General features: G+C 36.8%; 1 protein-coding gene across 3 annotated transcripts in view; it reads right to left on the bottom strand.

Moving 5' to 3' along the window:
* LYST (lysosomal trafficking regulator) overlaps positions 1-20,805 on the bottom strand; it is an 83,390-nt gene that overhangs the window by 42,774 nt on the left and 19,811 nt on the right. For all 3 annotated transcript variants that reach the window (XM_080584371.1, XM_080584369.1, XM_080584370.1), the window contains exons 4-16: positions 19,937-20,027; positions 15,290-17,372; positions 12,691-13,717; positions 10,941-11,102; positions 10,121-10,277; positions 8,675-8,901; positions 7,264-7,330; positions 6,303-6,412; positions 4,872-5,295; positions 3,588-3,732; positions 2,658-2,831; positions 1,920-2,080; positions 307-497 (exon numbers count right to left, since the gene is read on the bottom strand). In XM_080584371.1, the coding sequence (XP_080440497.1) occupies positions 307-497; positions 1,920-2,080; positions 2,658-2,831; positions 3,588-3,732; positions 4,872-5,295; positions 6,303-6,412; positions 7,264-7,330; positions 8,675-8,901; positions 10,121-10,277; positions 10,941-11,102; positions 12,691-13,717; positions 15,290-17,372; positions 19,937-20,027 (5,019 nt within the window). The remainder of the gene's footprint in view (positions 1-306; positions 498-1,919; positions 2,081-2,657; positions 2,832-3,587; positions 3,733-4,871; positions 5,296-6,302; positions 6,413-7,263; positions 7,331-8,674; positions 8,902-10,120; positions 10,278-10,940; positions 11,103-12,690; positions 13,718-15,289; positions 17,373-19,936; positions 20,028-20,805) is intronic.

Raw genomic sequence — 20,805 nt, 5'->3', positions numbered from 1 at the left:
TTCTTCGCTACCTCTACGCTAATGAGGTGAACAGCTACCCATTAATCCTAGGACAGGTACTTAAAACACCTCTAGAGGTGCCTGCTTCTCAGACAAACAAAATATATATCAAGATGAACTCTACACAGGGTATACAGTGCAACTCCCACTGAAATAAGTGGGAAGACCCCTGCAGTAATGTTAATGAGAACTGAATCTGCTCCTGCCAGCTTTTAGGAAGTAAAACATTTTAGGAGGCAGCAGAAAGTTTCCCAGGTTTTTAATCAGTTCTAGGAGATTAGGAACCATTTTTAAGTAGAACCTTACAATTAAAGGTCCAACATCCACTTCCTTTTTTGCCATGAAGAGCTCCTTAATTTGTTCACATTGTAGAATATCTTTACTTATGTACTTAGAGCATTCAGTCAACGTTTTGCCATATTTACAAGGCATTACAGACGTGAAGTCTGGTCCACACGTGTATAAGTAAAATGCTTCCTCTGGTCCAATCTTTGCACCTAAAACACAAAAAGGACATTAACTTCTAAGTATATATTAAAGCAAAGTTTATACCTTGACTAGTAGGCTTAAGAAGAAAGGCTCTCTTTGCAGGACCTGCTGATCAGAAACAACCAGTGAAGTCCAGCACTAACTACTGTAAACCAGTGACTTCTGCCACATCATAGGCCTGATTATTCAGTTCTGTTGTCTTAATTTAATACAGACAGTTTTCCTGATTTGTTCTCAGTTGCCTTTGGCACTGAATTAATCAATTACACTGCTTTTTTTTTTTTTTAACTGAAGAGTCATCTATCCAAGCCTACTCAGTTCTCAAAGAATAGCACGATTGCAGATAGTAAGAACATGCTACAACACCATGGAGAGTTGATTAGAGTGACTCAAGGATCCAATAATAATAGTTCATTACAACCAACAGGTAGAAAAAAGTATAGAAAATAAAAAGGTCAAATGACATTGTCTAGAAAGTGAAGGAAGGGTATCCCTCAAGTCACCTGTTTGTGAGAACGCATCTTCAAATGAAGCATCTCTTATCAGTTGCTTAAGACTGCAGAAGGACTGAAGTCTATGATGTTTGGGTACATGACAGCTGGATTGCTGTATATCCATTGCTCTCTGGATACACCAATTATACTGGCTGTAGCCAACTCAGACCATAGAGATTCACCAGGTGGAGCTTACATTTAGAACAAGCATCTCACTGCCTGCCCAAATATGCCGTCTCTACACAGACAGCACATAAGACACACCACGCACCCCAGCAGACTGATTTCAAGTGTACTGTAGTTCTCGCTAGACCACTACACATGAAGAAATGCCAGAATTATAATCAGCAGAATTCAAGTCTTTGGGGCTAACCAAACACACAGAAGTCCCGAACAAAACCTTCTGAAGGGGAAGAGAATTATATTTCCAAGAAAACCCTAGAGTAACTTCAGCAGTTTCAGAAATAAGCATGTTTAACATAAGGCATTTAGTGGTTTGGATTTATTTTTCTTAAATATGCTTCAAGTAATTTGAAATTAGTAATTTAGAAGCAGGTATATGAAATCTGTTTTCCAGTTGGCAGAGACTGAGTGCTTTAAGAAAAAGCAGAGCAAATATTGCCATCTCTTCCCCCTCTCTCCCTCCCCCCCCAGTGTATTATTTAAAGAAATTTTTAAGATCACTGAAGTAACTGGAATTGCCAGCTACAGATCAAAAAAAGACAGACAGACAATAGTGGAAGAAGCAGAAGGACACATTAGGAAGTACTCAATACTGAAATGTTTGCTTACTTCCTCCCTAATACATTGCACTTGTAAATAATGTATTGTTGCTTTTACTGTAATAAGTGGCATTGTTAAGAAACAAGGTTAGGTCTTTGATCAGGAAGGAGGAAATAAAGACTTATGCAAGAAAAACAAAGCATACAAAAGTACCATTAAAGAGAAGCAGATTTCCAAGATCCCATCTGCCTGACAATCGAAGCAATTCTTCCTGAGATGATGTACAGTGGCCAATCATACAAAATGTTTTATTACTGTCGGATGACAAGCTTGATTTCCTTGGTAGTGCATAATCTAAGTTGATCTCACATTTCCTAAAAATAAAGTGTAAGCGATCAAAATTGCTACCTCAAGTAGTCAGCTTAGACTTAAAATAAATTTTAATATTTAGTAGATGAGAAGCCATGTAGTTATTGACATTAAATTACTGAAGTCATCTTCAACTTCTAGGCACCTTGAAACTCAGTTATATAATGGCATATATATTCAAATACTGCACAGGACAGAAGAAAAGAGATAGAGTTAACAGCTAGTTTTGCCATAAAGTTCCTCCTCCCCTCTGACCTCAGTGAAGAAGCAACCGTACACAAGCTATACACACACACCTGAACGGTTATAGCCAACTTTCAAAATAGCAGTTTTTCAAGAATTTCTACTACTCCTAGAAAAAAAATGCTTTTTAAAAATCTATTCCTGGAATAGTGAATTCCTGGAAGTGAAAGACAATCCTGTCCTACACTCCCATTCTCCCCCTCCCCCACACACACAAAAAAAACCCACTACTTCTCAACCATAACTTCAGCCTGCACTGAAGTAGCACAGATGCTTTCTTATCAAATAATTGATATGTTTTTAAGAAAAAGACGTAGATGTAACTAGTGTACATTTTACCTCTGACCAGAAACCCACAACAACAGCTTTCCATGGATATTTTTCTTGCCTTCTGGCAGCTGTAAATATGTTATTGCCAAATGCTGCCACCTGCCCACAAGGAAAACATTCTCTGGAGATTCAGCCTGTGCCAGAAGACCTGCTTTCATCTCATCATTTGGATCCATGCACATACTATGAGAACAGAAAATGGAAAACAAGTGTTTTCAAGTTTGCATTTTCAGCCCCAAATATGCATTTTATCAGTCACTTTGTGGTTTCATTTCTCATCTTTCACATATAACTTTTTAGATCACAGAATTATTTATTTAGATTGCTCAGCATAATCTATGCAAATATATTGTTTCACCTTAGTTATTTAACTTGCTTGCATGAATCTACTTGCATTTTAGATTAGGATAATATCTGTATTTTACAAAGAAGTTCAGTTCGCTAAAAAATGCAAATTCTTTGAACCCTATGAAATAAAGCGCGCTAAAATTCAGGCTTTAGTTATGTTTTAAGGATCCAGGAAGTGAAATAATGCTAAGATGTGTTCAGAAGATTAAGATGAGGATTATCATAGCTATTAAGAATTTTCACACCTGAGGTATGAAAATCTACAGCTACAAAAGCTTTTGCCTATATTCATGCATTTACTGTGTCACTTTATTAATACCTGGTCACCTTGCATTACACTCTTTATGGCTAATCTTGCAACTAACTTAGGGCAAGTATCTGTATCTATCTATATGAAACATGCAAGACCTGAGATGTAATAGTCCTGTAGATTTGTATACAATATACTTCACTTGATGTTTCCAGCATGTACAATTGCTCTACTGTAAAAAATTAGTTTTCTATTCTACAGCAGCATTCTCTGCAAGCTGCTACTAGAAGTTAGATAGGACAACATGTTTACAAGGCGACTTTTGGACTAATACACCATACCGAAATATGAAAGCTCCAGTGTTCAAGTCTGCCCAGATTTGTATCATCAATGCTTTGGAACCCAATGAAATTATATGAATGCAGCCATCTTCAACAAGTTTGTCTCCCATGCTTAGGTATTCCATTCCTATAGACTTGGTTTCTTCTAGAAATATAAGCATGTTTATAAACAATTACAACACAATTCATTTTTTAGCAAGCTAAAATGTGCATTTTTCTTCAGAGACTTAGGTCTTTTGTGTATTGAAACAGAGGTTAACATTAAGCACTTGGTTTGTTTTTGCTTGGAATCAGATAAACCCACTAAACATGTATACGTTCTAATTCAATAATAGTTTTAACATGCCATTTCCTGTGTTGACCTAGCAGTCTCAGTGCACCAAGTCTTTAGACTTGGTTCTTTACAAATCATACTACCCTTTAATCATGATTTTGCATCTGGTATTTTTGTTTGGCTTTATGAAGCCAAAGTAGAGGCCTTTTAACAAAAGCAGTTCTAGTAAGTTCCAAGATTCAGCCCCCCAACAGTTTTTTTCAACTGCATTGAATAAAAGCACAGTAGACAGCATCCCAAGTGTTGTGACTGGGAAGCATTTTAAATACCTCAAGGAATTTTTCCTCTTATAAACTATAATCCAAGAGATCCAGCTCAAAACAGTTTGGGAGCTAGCAAGTCTTAAAAAAAAATTATAGAGAAGTGTTTTTACAGCTACTGGTATTTATAATGGCACACAGGGAAATTTAGAGGATTTACACTGAGTCAGCCTCAGGCTCTTGATGGATTTGAAACACCTTTTAAGTAACAGTTCCAGTATTTAAATCCTAAATCAAAAAGATTTAGTAGCTCTCTATTAAAGAGAAAGAACACAAAAGCCACAACACAAAAGCCATTTGCTTCATCAACATGAGACCAATTAAATATGACAGTCTTCTCCCATGACCTTTCAGCTGCAGCATTGAATATTTCCTTCAACATAACACAAAGCAGAATAAAGACATTTTACTGAATTTAAAAGTTCAATAAAAACACCACATTTTGAAGGAAGTAGACATAAATCTAACAAAGATAAAACACTTCTAGCTTAGTTAAGTAAAAATCTCTAGCTTAGTTCTTAAGTATATCTTGCAGTACACAAAGAACAATGAGAAAGGCTATTATCACTTCTGTTTAATATTCATCATAAGAAAAAAGTGCAACCCTTTGCATATGACATCAATTAGTAATAAAAAATAAACCAGAATCCCTTGGTGCTACCTACATAGAAACACGTACTATATCCTCACCTGTGCTATCAAAGCTGTTCTCTCTTACAGAGAAGAGTCTGCTTCTTTTCTTGATTTTCTTCCCCTTTTCTGTTGAATTTTCTGTTTCATGAACACACTCCAGATGAAACCACAATGAGACACTGAAGCCTTCAGACATGTGTGGCCAACAGTTCTGTCCAACTAAAGGCAAGTGAATTGGGGCTACATGCCAAGAAGAAAGCAGCTGGTGACTCAAATTTTCACCATCTGCCTCTTTCTTATTCTGTGAAAATTTTGCTCTTTTTACTAGTCCAACAGTTTTGCTGTTGAAAGTGCCAGCAGATTTTTGTGAAGAACTGCTACTCAAATTTGTGCCATACAGTAAAGGGAAAGCAAGGTATTGCAACGGGTTCACATAAATATTAGTTTCTATAATCTTCAATACACCCTTAAGCAGTATCTCCTAGAAGAAATAAACCAAACAAGTAAGTAAGAATCAAACTGTTTAATACCATGTACTCAAGCATCATCTCTTCACTACACAGAACCCCACTCTTCCTTTAAATTTGGATTCATGGTTTTCCCAACATAGGTGGACTTAGATATCCAAACTGAGACACAATTACAACAGTAAGTAGCTAGATCAGACTGTGGCCCAACAGTTGTGGGGATTTAGTTACAGCAGATCAATCTTCAAGTTACAATGCCTAGGAATTAGCTGAACCACTGTAGGTGGCCATTGTGCGGTCTTACCTCACATTTCTGACATGCTAGAAGAGAAGATTAATTTACACCTCAAAAAAAGACCACACCTTTTACACCCTGTTTGAGGGAGTGTGAGTGCACACACAGGCCATCCCTTTGTTATTGCATAATCAAGCAGCAAAACTACCTGAGCCCTTAGGTCAATGTTTCCCTAGGTACATAGCTAATTATTGCAAGCTACCGTTGAAAGATTGACTTATTTCCCAGGTTGGTGCTATTTTATGTTCCACAATAATGCTTAATTTCCTTCCATGTGTTTTTCTGTACAGACTCCCACACAAACCAACTGTTAGTTATTTTAGCCCACACAAGGAATAGATTCCAGTGTTAGACAAACCAACTTAAGTCAGTATTGAAAGTAATTCCTGCTGTTAAAGCAGCACCCATTCCTGAAATAGAAATGCTTTATAACTAAGGGAAAGACTTCACATTTTGCAGTATTACAATAATCTGTCATCCATAACCATGATGTCCATCTGCTTAAGACAAGTCCTGTTTTCTTGTGCTAAAGAAAGGAGTTTCTAGTATATTCAACAACAGGCTTCAAAATCCTCTCATTTCTCTCCAATTTCCCTATCATATTTTGAAAATAAGTTATTTCAACAACGACCATCGCTCTTAAAAAGTCCTTATTTCCCAAAATACTTAGGCACAAAAGGATCCTTTTTTCCTTCTCAATTTTGTAATGTGCTACTGAATACATACCGTACAAGGCGTCTTCTCCAAAAATATCCTTAGGAGAAGAGTGAGCTCTTCTGAACTTATTTGTGAGCTCATCAAAGAAACTAGCAGGTCTACCAGCACCACCTGACATGCTAAAAATAAAGAGAAAATATTCTTGAAGAGTAATTTTGAAAAACTTTATAAATTTATATTTGATACAACTATGATAAAAAATTAACTTGGAATTCAGTGTTTTGTGAAAAGATTTCGAACTCAGGAAGCAGCAATGATTACAAGATGAATTCTACAGTGACCTACCTACTTCCTGACACTATTAGCATTTAAAGATCCATTGAACAAATTTAGATCACTACGACAAGTTGGGTGTCCAGGTTTGCAAAACAGTCTGAAAATCTAGGAAACCTATCGTCTAGATTGCAAAGGTTCTCCCCACAGAGCCAGGGATTAAGTCCTGGGATGGTTTACAGAATTTCCTGCTGTGGAACAACCTCATTCAGTGAGCTACCTTAGGACAAGCATTTACTTTGCTTCCACTTTCTTGGATTAGCTAGAGTATTTTCTGACAAGATAAACACAATCAAGATAGTACTAAATGTTGGGTTATAAAGAAATTTGAAATAAAAGCTTATGTTGTGATGGAGTCAGATTTAATCAGTGAGCTAAGTGCTATTTTTCCCAAGTAGTGTTTGTTAACATTGTCATCCTAGGTTTGTGGTTTCAATTATTCTGTTCAGATCTGGCAGAACGTGCATAAATAACAGTTTCTACTAGCTCAGAAATAGCCCTGTATTTACACAAATTAGATATCCGTCACAAGTTAGAGACAGCTGCATCCATTCACACGTGCCAATGAATTCACTTTGTAATGTTTTTTTTTGAATGTGAATTCACAATGTTTTGCAACTCGGTTGACAGCTAAAAAATTGGAGCTATTTACATTAAGTTATAAAAAGTGTTCAAGTAACCTAGACTCTGTACTCACCATGAAAACTAGATTCTGTTTGTGTCAGTATGTTCATAAATCCTCCCAAGATGTGTTTAACAGCACCCTGTTCAAAAAAATACAGGGGAAAATGTCACATCTCAAGAATATGCACCAGCTCAAAGTAGTAACAAGTATTTTTTTCAAACAGTTCTTATGCACTGTTGATTTAAGTAAAAAATAATTCTAGTTGATTCACATTGTTTTTTTATTTGCTAATGAGCATGCTTTCATGATTACAGTTCAATTGCATCATATCAGAAAGACACTGAAATCCAGATGATTCGAGAAAGAATCCTTTACCACTATCCATTCAGCAACTGAGAACTACTCCCTTGTGTTCTCACCCAGAACAGAATTAAAAAATTTGACGGGGTTGTGACAAAACACAACATGTTGGTATATAGAGATGCAATATTGAAAGCAAATTTAACCTTTCCCCAACCTTTTTGTGCAAGGCTATTTTAAAGAGTAATTAGAAAGTCAGTCATTTTCTTAAGAGCAACATCCTTCAGAAATGCAATCTTAAATAATGTTACCCAAAAGTCTCTTAAGTATATTCAAAGTTTCTAAACTGGTTAGTTCAGTAGATATATACTTGCTTTTCTAAAAACACACTGAAAGTAAAAAATATTAGTGTATTAAGTTGTTTCACATGCTGAAGTTCAGAGAAATATGTACTAGTGATTTAAAGCTAGTAATTCACACAATGACTTGAAGTACCAAAATAGAACATTTTCTTCCCACTTTAGCCTCTCCTCCTGCTTTCAGATTAACCTGTAAGCACTAACTTCACTTCATCAAATTATTATATAACACTAAGCTTAGATTACTTATATTTTTTATGCAAAATAAGTTTACTAAAGCTTAGTTATTTAAAAGCAAAACAACAAGCTAGCCCTCAGAAATTCAAAATTACCACAAAGACATCAACACGTGCTTAACTGATTTATATAAACTTACAAGGAGCAAGAGTGAAATATTTTTCAGGCATAGCATTGAAAGTTTCTAAAAGTACAGTACAAAATATACATGTATCAAACATGTATATACATATATACTTTATTTGCTTTTTTTGTTTTCTGTATTCAGTAGCTTGATGGTTTCTAAAACCACACGCAGAGCTTTCATTATTGAACAGTTTTGATGAAAAACAACTGTGAAACTCAAAAGCTCTGTAGGTCAGCTGTCTTTCAATACATTAGTTAAGTATAGTTTCTCGTAATTTTTAATGCAATGCAGCTTTATTGGCAATATCAGTCCTTTACATTGTTTCAGGTCTTACCAAATGCCATAACAACACGTAATAATATTTCTGAGTTCACCTTATTAGCTATACCATTACTATAGAACTGAATAAAGGAAAATATTACATTTCTGAAGTGTTGCATTTGTTTAATAACATTTTTACCTGTTCTATAAGTACAGTGGCATTCCTCTCCTTCTGGCTGACAATTTCCAGGCAGCTTTGGAATACATGAGCAAGCACATCTAAACTTGCATTACCAGCTGAGAGCAAGTTTAATTCTAACATGCAGATTTCAGGATATATTAATTCTCCTTGATTGATGTGTTCAGTTAGGTCATTAAAATAACCTGAAGGATCAGTACACCCTGGTTCTGCCTTCACATCTGCTCCTGAAAGAAGACAGTCTTACTGAAAATTACTCAGATAAATACAGTTTGCAAGACTTAAGTAGAACATCCAAGGACATACTTTCTCTAATCTTCTCAAAGGTACAAAACAAAAATTGGTCACTAGCATATCAGCAGTTTTTCAGAACTTAGTAGAGCCTTCTATTCTGCTTCACATTTTCATATTTTCCTGCCAATACATAAGGCAAAGATGCAGTTTCTCCCATTACATGTTCTTGAACTACATGCCTTCATTTCCTGGGAACTACACATGCACACAGCAATGATGAAATACGCCTCAAAATATGACAGTAAAACTCTGTGCATAAGAACCTCAGCACATCAGAACCTGAGCTTCTATAAAGAACTATGAGCTTGCCAAGAAAGGACATTAATTTAAATGATCCTTTTTTATGTTAAAAGATTGGGGGAAACAGTTGTTTAGTGATGTAACTCAGGAAGTATGCATGGCAGAATATCTCTACAACAATCAAGAACCAAACATTTAAGCCCCCCTCTTACAACTTGGTGAGACTTTAAAACATGTCACAAAACTGGTATGATTTGGTACAGACATATGCTACCTCAAAGTGTTTCACAGAAATATTTCAGTTTGAATTTTTAATTTAGAAATGCTTCTAAAATGCTGTATACACTTCTCTAGGTCACTACTGATAAAGCCTAGTCATACAGGTAAACAGTAATAGTGAAATGCAGTTCTATTAGCTGCCATTACAGTTCATGCTGACCTCATACCAAAATATAAGTATCTAGGTGTTCAGCACAAAAAAATGTGTTCAAAGTTACACAAAAAAGTAAAACGTGCATATCGATTGTTGAATGAAAACAGGTAAGACTAGACTATGCACTTTTTAGCAACTATGAAACTACATAAAATTTTGAACCTTGATTTATAAACTGCCTCCTGATAAGCATCTCTGGAGAAAACTGCTTCTAGATCACAAATACACTTCAGCAAAGACAACCCAACATGACTTCAGAGCAAGAAACTCAGACCAGGACAGAAACAGTTGTTTTAACACTCAGTGTAAAGACATATCTCTCCAAACATAACTGGATCCTACCAGAACTAGAACACCTTAGCTATCTGTATCTGTAAAAGGCCTCCGATGCACACCCTATTTTTGTACATCTCAAAAAGACTAGCAAGCCTGGCTATGTTGTAAAGACTGCTTTGCATATTCACAAAGTTCAAATTTACCTTCATCCTTGGTTTCACTGTCATCAGGGTTACTTTCACTATCTGCTTCATACCCTTCCTCTTCAGCAAAAAGTTTAAGGCTACAGCACTGTGATTCTTCAGCTTCTTCAGAAATATCTCCAGGTTGTGACAAAGGCTCCTTTTCAGTGTAATGTGTCTGTTTAACACACCAAACAAATTTACCATCTTAGTTCAGAAAAGAAAGTAGCTTAGAACCTTCCAGAACCTTTCTTCATGCCGATCGGGAAAAGAAAAAAAACAGATGACATACTTTCAAGAAACCTGAGATTCTTTCTAAGGATACTTCATTCTTACATGGAAAATGGATTCTGCAAAAATAATTTTTTATTGCTAGCTACCCAAAGTTTTGAGAAATGGGCAGTCAATGCATTAAGAAAAAATGTTGCTGCAAAAATCACCATAAGTTAAGATTTTGACATCCACTCTTCAGTGAAGGTATGTCTGCAGCCCCTGACATGAGTGAACATCCACCTTCTGATGCTCTCCTCTGAGAGTTTTTCCATTCCCTGCTACAGAATGGAAGAGTGAGGAGAACTTTATGTGTTTCTATAAAGTATAATATAGCTTGCTCCTTTTTGGGGGACATGACTCATTTCAGAGCAGCTAATGTAAGGAGCATACGAATAACCATCATTCAACTTAAACACATTAGAATCAGAGATTTCATTTTCAACAACCACAACAACCAAACACTTAAACATTCTATCATTTAAAAACACAGACCTAAACAACATAAACAAGATCTGGCAAACCTTGCAGTATTTAGAATTAGAGTATGTATTTAATCGGTGTTTCATACCTTTTCTATTTTTTCTTCAGAACGATCCAGATCAGCAGAAAAAGAGCCCAACGCAACACGGAGCAGTGAATCAAATAGAGGCTTTGCCAAGGCAGTTTCTAGCACTTTTGACTGAGCAAGCTGTTCTCTTATTTGGAGCAAGATATCATCCACACAAGCATTCTACAGTTTGGAAGAGACAAACATTTTGATTCACGTTATTCTGTTTCAGCTAACTAAAATAGTCCACTATTCCCATTTAAGAACTTCCTTCCACCTACACTGGTTAGATTTCCCAGCTAGAACTACCAGGCTTCACTGAGGTCTCCTGCGGTAACAAAGACTTGTCATGTTTGCCACGACAAAGATTTAGTAGTTTAAGCAATCTGCATATGGAAAAATCCAGGCAACTTGCTGTTTCCTAAAAAAGCGAAAGCACTATGGTTCAAAAATAAATGCCTCTAAAACAGTTTTAAGTGCAGAGTGCATATAGACCACACCACATTACTATTACTAGATAGGTTAACAAGATCAAGGGTGACAAGACCAACTTAAGGAAAACAACAAGTGGCCCAGAAAAAACACCTATTTCTAGTTCTCACCTGTACCTACTTCCTCCTGCTTTTACAGTGAACTGCCAAGTACAATTCAAGATGACCATCAAAATAAAGCACAGCAAAGGTGTCTTCCATGAATCAACAGCTTTTGGTGGTATGCTGAATTAATTCACCTCTAAAGCTTAAATAACTGTTTCTTCGGGTGTCTTAAGTATCCGTGCCCTCTAATACTCCTTTCCTCAAGCACCATGCTCTGCTTAGCATTTTCATCAAAAACATTACACGCAAGGTACTGCATACAATTCATGTCTTCCCTACGCAACAATCCTTCCATCTCACCTCTGTCACACATTATCCAGTGAAGACCCTTTCAGAAAAGAAGTCTCTCTCACCATTCTCACCCATCAGCTCAGACAGCCGCCATAGAGCATGGACTAGACAAAAGAACTACACAGAAAAAAAAGTAGAAAGAGCAGGCCATACCCAACCAGAAAAAAAATTGCCAGCAATTTACAGTAGTCAACATCTACTATTGCATTTATGGGCCAAGGAAACCATCCCTTTCCTCTAGTCAGGACCATCTTAGGCTACAGAAGAAAAAAATCCATCTGCTAAGATCAGTCTTCTCTCGGACTCAAGATGCATTAACCCAGAACAGAGCATATGATGTTCAGTTCAGCCCTTAGCCACACTAACCATGTTGGCTCAAACTGTAATAGACAAATGAAAAAAACTGGAAATACAATTCAAGAAGCCACAAAGGTAAAAATATCCAGGCTGGATTATTCTGCCATTCTACAACATTCTCCCTCAGCCTCTGAGAAAGCAGAAACTGGCACGAACACGGATCCAACCCAAAAGAGCAGAAGACAAAGATCATGTTGGAGGACAAAGAGACGCAGGGTACAAATCAGTATTTTACTGGGTACAGAAAAAGGGAAACAAGTTGACACAAGGGGAGATGCCTTCCCAGAAACAGCAACTGCCAGTTTGTCCGTCTGCTTACTCCCACTCCTTCACGCCTGCTGACCACTACCACCAACTACAACGCCTACAGTTAAACAGTACACTTGACGCATGACACATATTATGGTACCAGAGTAAGAACAAACCTTCTTTAATCTCCAAAAGAAGAATTCTGACTGAATTATTGTTAAAGTAATACCATACATAACAAATATGAGTAAGGTAAACTAAGGGAAGTTACACAGTACCTGGTGAAAAACCTCCCCTTCCATCTTCTGCTGGATGGTGCTTGCACTGTGTAGACAAATTGTCAGCAGAGCTTCCAGAAGTCTGATACCCTGAAGTGCCCATTCAGTATCTTCTCTTACAGAAGTCTTAATCTCTTCAAGATTTGCAACTGATGTAACTGAAGCATGTTCCCTACTCACAGAGATGTCACAAGAGACACACTCAGGCACCAGCTGTTCTGCACCAGCAAGATGGTCAGCACTACTGAGCTCTGATTGTGTCATCTCCCTGCTCTTAGGGAACTGAACAGCGTCATCCTTGTTGAGACGGTCAGCACAAGGACTCCCATGTGAACTTTTGCTTTCACTCAGTACTTTCTCCTTTTTGTCTTGTTCCTTCTCATTTTTTGCAAGTTTCTGAATTATGAGGATGAGTAGTCTATGGCATGCTTCAAAGCCTCTAAGTCTATGGAACTGTCTCTGGAAAACTGAGCTATAGAAATAGATGCAACGACACACAGACCAGATATCTGCAGCCCGGTGAATGTGTTCCAGGGAGGGCAAAGTAAGGCTTTCCAGTGACAGAAATGGTAATTTGTGGCCCAACGGCTCACTGGCTGTACTATCATATCCTGATGTATCTTCAGAGTCATTAGCTGAATCCAGATCACCATCTGCTTCTTTACTTACACATAAAAAAGCAACACAGAGGAATAGGTTTATTGTGTTAACATGAATGTCTTGACTCTCAAACTTTTTCTTTTTGGGGTAAGCCTCTTTCAGGCCAGCATAAAACTTGCTCAGGCTTTGGGGCACTTCTGAAACAATGTGCTGGCTACAAAGAGCTGCAGGCAAGTCAGGCATAGACGTCTGATGTTCACTGTTGAGGTCTTCTAGTTCTGGCATTGCTTGTTCTTTCTGCTGATCACCAAGACAGAGTATCAAAGTCTCTAACACTTTCAAAGAATGGCTTCTTAAAGTATCTAAGTAGTTTAACTCAGTCATTTGATTCACTCCATTACAACTCAGAAACAAGTTCCTAATTATCCTGTGAGAGAAAGCATAAGAGTTACCTCATAAAAGGAACATTTAACATTGTAAGACCTCATGAGCTATTCATAAGATGAGATACCCAAAAATAATCCTCTGGTCCACACCTAAGTAACACCAAGGACAGATGACATTTACAGTAATTGCTGTAAGTATCCCACCTCAGGAATGTGATGGGAAAATTCCATCTCTTTTTGGTAAGATACAATGTAGGAAATAACATTGGTTAACCACTAAAACACAGACCACAGATATACGATATTCAAAGCATTAAAAAAGGTGTTTAACTCTATAACATGCATTTTGGTGGTACTTCCACCTAACTTTTTATTAGCAACTGTAGCTAGTCAATATCCCCATGTCTTTCATGTCTGTGACTTCACTAGAAAGTAGCGAATCTCTCAAACTTGAGATCTTAAATAGACATAGCTAGTAAAGTGTGTTAACAGTTGTAAAAACACTCTTGAATTGTATCTGAAATACATTTGAAGCACAGCTTTGTAGGACTGTTGTACCAGAAAGTTCAATATTAAAAAATTGGGGGGGAATTTCCAAGTATATTTTTCCATTCTTTCTACTCTCCACATATTACATTGAATTCAAACAGTTTGAAGTAAGGATCTAAGTTTCTTAATGTACTATGTTGGCTTGCAGACATCCACCTTCCCTACTCTCCATCTTCCTTTCTGAACCATCAGCTTTCACTGTAACTGAGATAAGCACTCTAGAATGAAATAAGTCATGTACTGACTTGTATATATACAAGTTTTAGGCCAGTGGTAGATAAGATACCTTAAAGGTTTTTTGTTTGTTTTATAAATCTAAACTAATTCTCTTATCTCTTTGCCACAAAGGGCTTTTCACTACATGCTTCTTCAGAAATTGATAGTTGGACTGTTTAGATAAGGATAAATGTTAGAAATGTATTAGGCAAGCCTTCATGAACATTGGAATGCTAGTCTATTCTTCATAACCATCTCAGGTAACCCTATTAAATTCATTTCAGTTTATCAAGACTCCAACAGAAATGGTCAGAAACTTTAATGGAAAAAAGGACACATTCCTATTAATAAACATAAATGGAAATTTATTCAACAGCTACTTGATTGACTCCACAATAAATAGGGAATTTATTTCATTTCTTAGAAGAATGTTATTCTCCTTTTAAACCATTTTAAATGATTAGTGTTCTGTAAACATTAGAAAAACGGAAACATCAGAAAATTTAGTGGTTTAATTAACACAGAAAAGTGACATGTTCAGCATTCCTGACTCACTTCAGCATGAGGAATTAAGAGGCAAAGAGTATGTCACAAAGACTGTTTCTACATGCTTTCATGCTTTGTTTTGACTTGTTAGAGGCCATGGCCCATCACTGCAGAACCCTCATTTGGTATGGCTTATGAATATAGGAGTAAATCTTGTTTTGATCTTGTGTCCCACCTCCCCCCAATATCCAAAGCAGACTACTGTCCAAAAAAGGTTTGTGTCCTACTCGGTGACAAATATATAAAACTTTGTACTACATAAATAGCATGTTTTCCCACTAATAAGCAGAAAATCAACCAACCTGGATTTAAGCAACGCAGGGAGTGTCTGCAAATAAATCTGGAGTACTTCATAAGGCAAGCACTGGCTATGGTAACTGCACGTGTGTTTATCAGCTGTAGTTATTCCCACTTGTTGAGCATGGCAAGCTAGCTCAACCCCTTTCTGAAGCACTGGATTATAAATAGAGTTATATAGTTTCCATTGGACCACTGCATTTCCCTTTTGGATTAAGTGGCAGATATGGCTTGCAATCTGCATGCCACGTAGTTTGTCTTCTTCAAAAACAACGTCCCGATAAGCCTCTAATGCAGCCCATCTCAATAACATATCTTCAGATCCACTGCTAGGCAGAATTCCCTGAACTCTGCAAGAGGAACTAGATGCAAGACCGGCATCATTAGAGTTGCCTTGCAAGGCATCTTCCAACTGAGAAAGCTGATCACAATCAACAGTACATATATTGCATGATGCCTGTAAAATTTTTGGAGAAACTTCTGCTCCACCCAGCTGATCCAATATAAACTTGTTAAGGATGTTCAGTATGTGCTGTTGAAAGTTTTTTAATATTGGTAACTTGGAAGCATGAAGCAATGGGACAATCACAGATTTTGGGTCCATACAACAGCATATTCCTACATTATGTACACCCGAGAGAATTTGAACACAAGTACTGCTCAAAGAAACTTGCTGCAACAAGTGCAAACACTGGTGTGCACAAACAGCAATGCAACAGCATCTGTCAGGATAATGAACTTCTCCATCAGCTGCCTCGAAGGGATTTTTGGAAGCTTGGTTTTTAAAAGCAGACACAGAAAGCCCGGAGAGATCCCTGTGGTGATGCATGAAGTGAGAGTACTCACATCGTCTGTGCCGCTTTCTTGTACACATTGATTGATGGAGCTGCTCTGATTTCACTTTTTTGACAGTGCTGATTATTTTCAAGATGCTGTTGATAAGGGCTTTCAGATGCTCTGAGGCCTCCCCAGTTACTCCTTCATTCTTCATACACAGCCATTCCATTTGAAGTACTGTTATTTCAAACAGCTTAAATCCCTGATGCTGTATGAACTCATGAACCAGATCTATAGCTTGGCTAAAGTAGAATGGATTAGAGGCTGCACTCTGTAAGCAGCAGATCAAAATCTGCAAGACTCCTTCTATAACCTCAGGTAGAAGCAAAGCTCTGTGATGATATCTAGAAAATACAAAGTCATCCTGAACCGGCTGCTGTAGTGTTTTCTTGTACCCTGGAACGAAAGGATCAGGTTGCTTTTCTAAGCAAATTCTGATTTTTAATGCTGCTTTAAGTAAGTCTGTTAAATTTCTTCGTAAATTGTCAGGCATTGTTTCTGTATTGCTAATATCTAAAGACATAAGATGCAGTACAGTTCGAAAGAGCATCCTTTGGATCAAAGCCACAGGTTCTTCTGTCCACCCTGCAGAAACTACTTCATTTTCTGTGTTACTTACATTGCAACAGTCTCCAAATCCTGACAAGAATTCAGTTAATGTGGGCACCACACTAGCTGAAAGAGCAGAACTGTGATTCAAACTAATATCAAATTTGCACACCTTCTCCAACAGTGACAATAATACATGGCATAGGTCAAAAGGAGAGTTATCCGTGTTGCTCTCAACAATTCCTGCAGCTGGCTCATTCAAAATCTCTGGGTTGAGCTCATGTGCTGGAGTAATTTGGCTGGAGTCTTCTAGATTAGGGGCATCGAGATTAGAATTTGGTACCGTTTCAGCAGGTAAGTAGTCACTTCTACCTACAAGGTAGCTTTCCCTAACTGGATACGTTAAAAAAGGCTGCAGGAACTGGGAGCGTCTGTGTTTCATCATTACAGTAGTCTTGTCATCAGAATTGCCCTCTGAATCTGAAGTGGACAGCTGAGATCTTCTCGCATCTCGCACAGAGTAACGATGGGTGGTTTTGCGCACATGTCCACTTTTTCGAGATCGAGGATTTAGTTTTACAGAAGCCTGAAGAGACGAACGAGTGCTTCCATCTAATCCTAGTTTTTCCTGAGTAGATTTCACGGAACTTGAATTGTTCTCTTTGGTCAGGCATATGTCTACTGTAGAGGGTATATTAAAACCTATTGCAACAGAAAAACAAAGGAACATTAAAGAAACATTCAGGAAAATTATGTTAAAAACAAAAATAGGAGATACTTCAATACTTTTGCTTCAAAAATATGAAAGAAATTTGTATTTTAATAGACCATTTTTTTTTGCCTATGTCTGACATCTACAGGCATGTACTAAGTCAGTAAACAACTGACATTTAGGAACAATACTGGCTTACTTTTAAAGCCTAGACAGCAGAGTTAATTTTTCAATTAGGGATAGACAAAAACGTGCTAGAGTTTCCCAGAACTTATTTGTAGGCACTGCTATTCCTTTCCCTTAAAATATAAGGTTTTATCAAGAACATGAAAGGACTGTTTGAGGAGCAAGGGGAAGAAAACGTAGTTTGAAAAAAAATTTTTGGCTGTTACAGATAAGATATAGAGAAACAAAACCATAATCCATTAGTTACACTCAGTTCAACTTCAGTTAACTTACACTAATACAGCAGTAATAAAATATTAATCAGCAAGATACCAACTCTGAGATCTCTTATTGCTTAGCTGTGGAAGCAGTTTTAGGCAGTAACACAAGTAATATTTACTGTGTGCATACCATTTTATGTGTTCTAAGTCTCACAATAATCATTCTGAAACAACCCCATCCCACAACAATGAAAAAAGCTTCTCTAAAGGGGAGAAAAAAGGTCTTCAATTTGATGACTTACTGTTGCTTTATGCATCTCAGCTGCTTTAGGAGCTGAGTGCCTTCACTCATAGCCCTCTTATAAGAACATATGAAAAACAGCTGAGAGTATTCGTGGTAATAGGGAAAAAATACCTACTTAGAAATATTGCATATCTTTAAGTATACAGGCCTCAATCACTTCAGCTTTAATTGTTCCAAACAAAAGCAACAGGCAAAAGTTGTAGACTTACTGCAATAATCAGGACAAGAAGATGGAAAGGAGTACTGATTAAGGTGTGGAATGTTCCCACAAAAGCCAAGTCAAGACTGAACACCTTTCAGCTACTCAGTATAAAATGGCAAATATAAAATTTAAGTCTGATTCAATTGGCAAGATGACTTTGAAGAATAAAATACAAGTTTTTCCAGTTCTCTTGTACTGGTAGATTCAGACCATAATTTGAAAAAGCAGTTGGAGAAGATTGGTTGTGCTCTTGGATAAAGTCCATTATCATTTCTGATTAATGTCACAATGGTATCTGGATGCCTTGGGCAATAGAATACCTAGCATAAAACAACTGCAAACATTCATCATCCAGTAAGTTCAGTATTTAAAAAAATGTGATAGTTAACAGTAACACCTCACCACCCCAAAAAAAAACAACAAAGCCCCAAAAGCCCACACTACAGATACAACCATTAAACTGAAAGAAAAGTGCTTCCATGTGCAAGAATGACTGTTCCTTGCTGCTTCACAGTCATAGTTCCTTAAGGATCATCTGTTTTGGAGGCAGGAAGTTAATTAAAAGTACTTTACAAAATAAAGAGTATTTTCTTTCACAGAAAGAAAAAAGTTACCTAATACAGATGGGTCAAGATATATTTTATTTCAGACCAAGGAAACCCAGCTCTTGGTGTACAACTGAATACAGCATCTTTACTGCATCAGTAATATAAGACAGAAGCTTGTAGTAGGAAAAATCGTGCATTATGCAAAGTGCAAAACCAATACATCTTATCCTATTAAAACACCAGCATTTTAAACTAAACTGGAAGAGTCAGTAAGCTATCATGAGACCAAGATGTTTCTTTAATTCAATCATGCTTCCAGGACCATGGAAGAAAGATGCAAGCAGGGTAGTTAATTACATGAAAGTAATATGAAGCTTGCATTTTAAATACCTTAAGTCTCCAAACATTAACAAAGCTTTATTAACAAAGCTTTAGATTCACAGGACTTGCAAATTGCAGAGAGCACTGGGAAAGCTTCAGGTGGGAATCCTGAGGAATCCTTTCAAACAAACCATTTTTTCATTTGTTTCATCATATGTTTTATCCTCTAAGAAAGCAAACAAATGCAAAAGCCCCCCCAGAAAATGAAGTTGACAGTCATTTCCTGGTTCACTTCTTGTGAAGGCTTATCTTGTATCACCCCTTTAACTTCTTTATTTTTTATCGTACCTTTTAGTTCTTTAATTTGCTTTAAACTGATTCTTCAGCAGTTGAACTCCCGTGATTTAATTCCTGTTAGCACATCAGTTTTTCTGACACAGAACATCCAGCTAAGAAACACAACCTGAGTCTGTTCATCATTATAGTATTTTTCTATTTTCAGAGCCTACCTCCTTACCATTTCATCGCACTTATACTCTGTCTGATATTAATTAGTCTTTAAGCCTATTCTCTTTTTCAATTTCAGTAAAGTCTTTCTTACCCTACCTCTGATCACTCTACAGTGCCAGCATGTATCACTTTAAGAACCAGTTTTTCCTCCTACCTCACCATGAAACATTTCCACCTCCATGAAAATATCATACTCTTTCAAATTCCTTTCCTCTGTAGTAATACACAAATACAATGCATCACTTTTTTCTAGGTCCTTAATACCATAACTCATAAAATTTACCTATTGCTTTTTCTTCTTGGACAGGGATTTTCCACACCAGCGGCAAAAGTGACAGAAGAAGAGTCAGAAGTTCTTCCCGACATGTCAGCTCCTATGTTAGAAACAAAACAAATAAGCTTTTGTACTTTTTTCCTGAATAATCTTCAGGTTTATTTTTAAAAGCTATAAACGTTCAGTTCCCTAAGCCCTTCTTCTGTTTTATGCAGTGGAAAAATTACCTAACCACCAAGAGTGCTACAATCATTACCTGCAGCCAATAAGAAAGCATCTAAGATATTTATTATGCTTCTGAAAAAAAATCAAACAGGAAAACCAGGAAAGAAAAGTCAAAAGCAAGTAACTAGTTGATTTAGTCAAAGTCAACATGAAGCACGGGAAAAGTTCGAAGTTTCTGTAGTTACAGAAATACAAGTTAAGAGAACTATAAGTTAAGAGAACTTTATGTGATGCTTTCTACTTTATCCAGACCAACACATTTAAACCAATGAAAAACTTACACTTATCAAGTGATGTTTTTGACTCACAATGAAAAGGTAAAAATATAAGAAAGAAGATAGATGATTCTTAATTCAGAAAACAGATTACTTACTAAAATACCTCAAAATCCTACTTGGATTTTAAGACTTCAACTCTAAGAATTTTAATGCAGACAAACAGTAGAAGGTACAGAACTCTAACAATTAATTTCCTCATTGCTGTGCATCACTACCAGTGTGGTTTCAGTCCTAAAGATCAAGAAATCCCACCTTTTTCCTCTTCAAAAAAGTCTGACTTGACCATTTTGGTAGTTACCACAATTCAGGGATATGCAGTGAAAGGAACATCTTTACCCAAATGTTCAAGGTAGCAATGAAATTAAGATGTGTGAA

The sequence above is a fragment of the Anser brachyrhynchus genome, assembly GCF_964034855.1.
Source record: "Anser brachyrhynchus genome assembly, chromosome: 3".
Classification (NCBI taxonomy): domain Eukaryota; kingdom Metazoa; phylum Chordata; class Aves; order Anseriformes; family Anatidae; genus Anser; species Anser brachyrhynchus.
The sequence above is the reverse complement of the archived record's forward strand: the minus strand, read 5'-3'. Positions and strand labels throughout refer to the sequence as shown.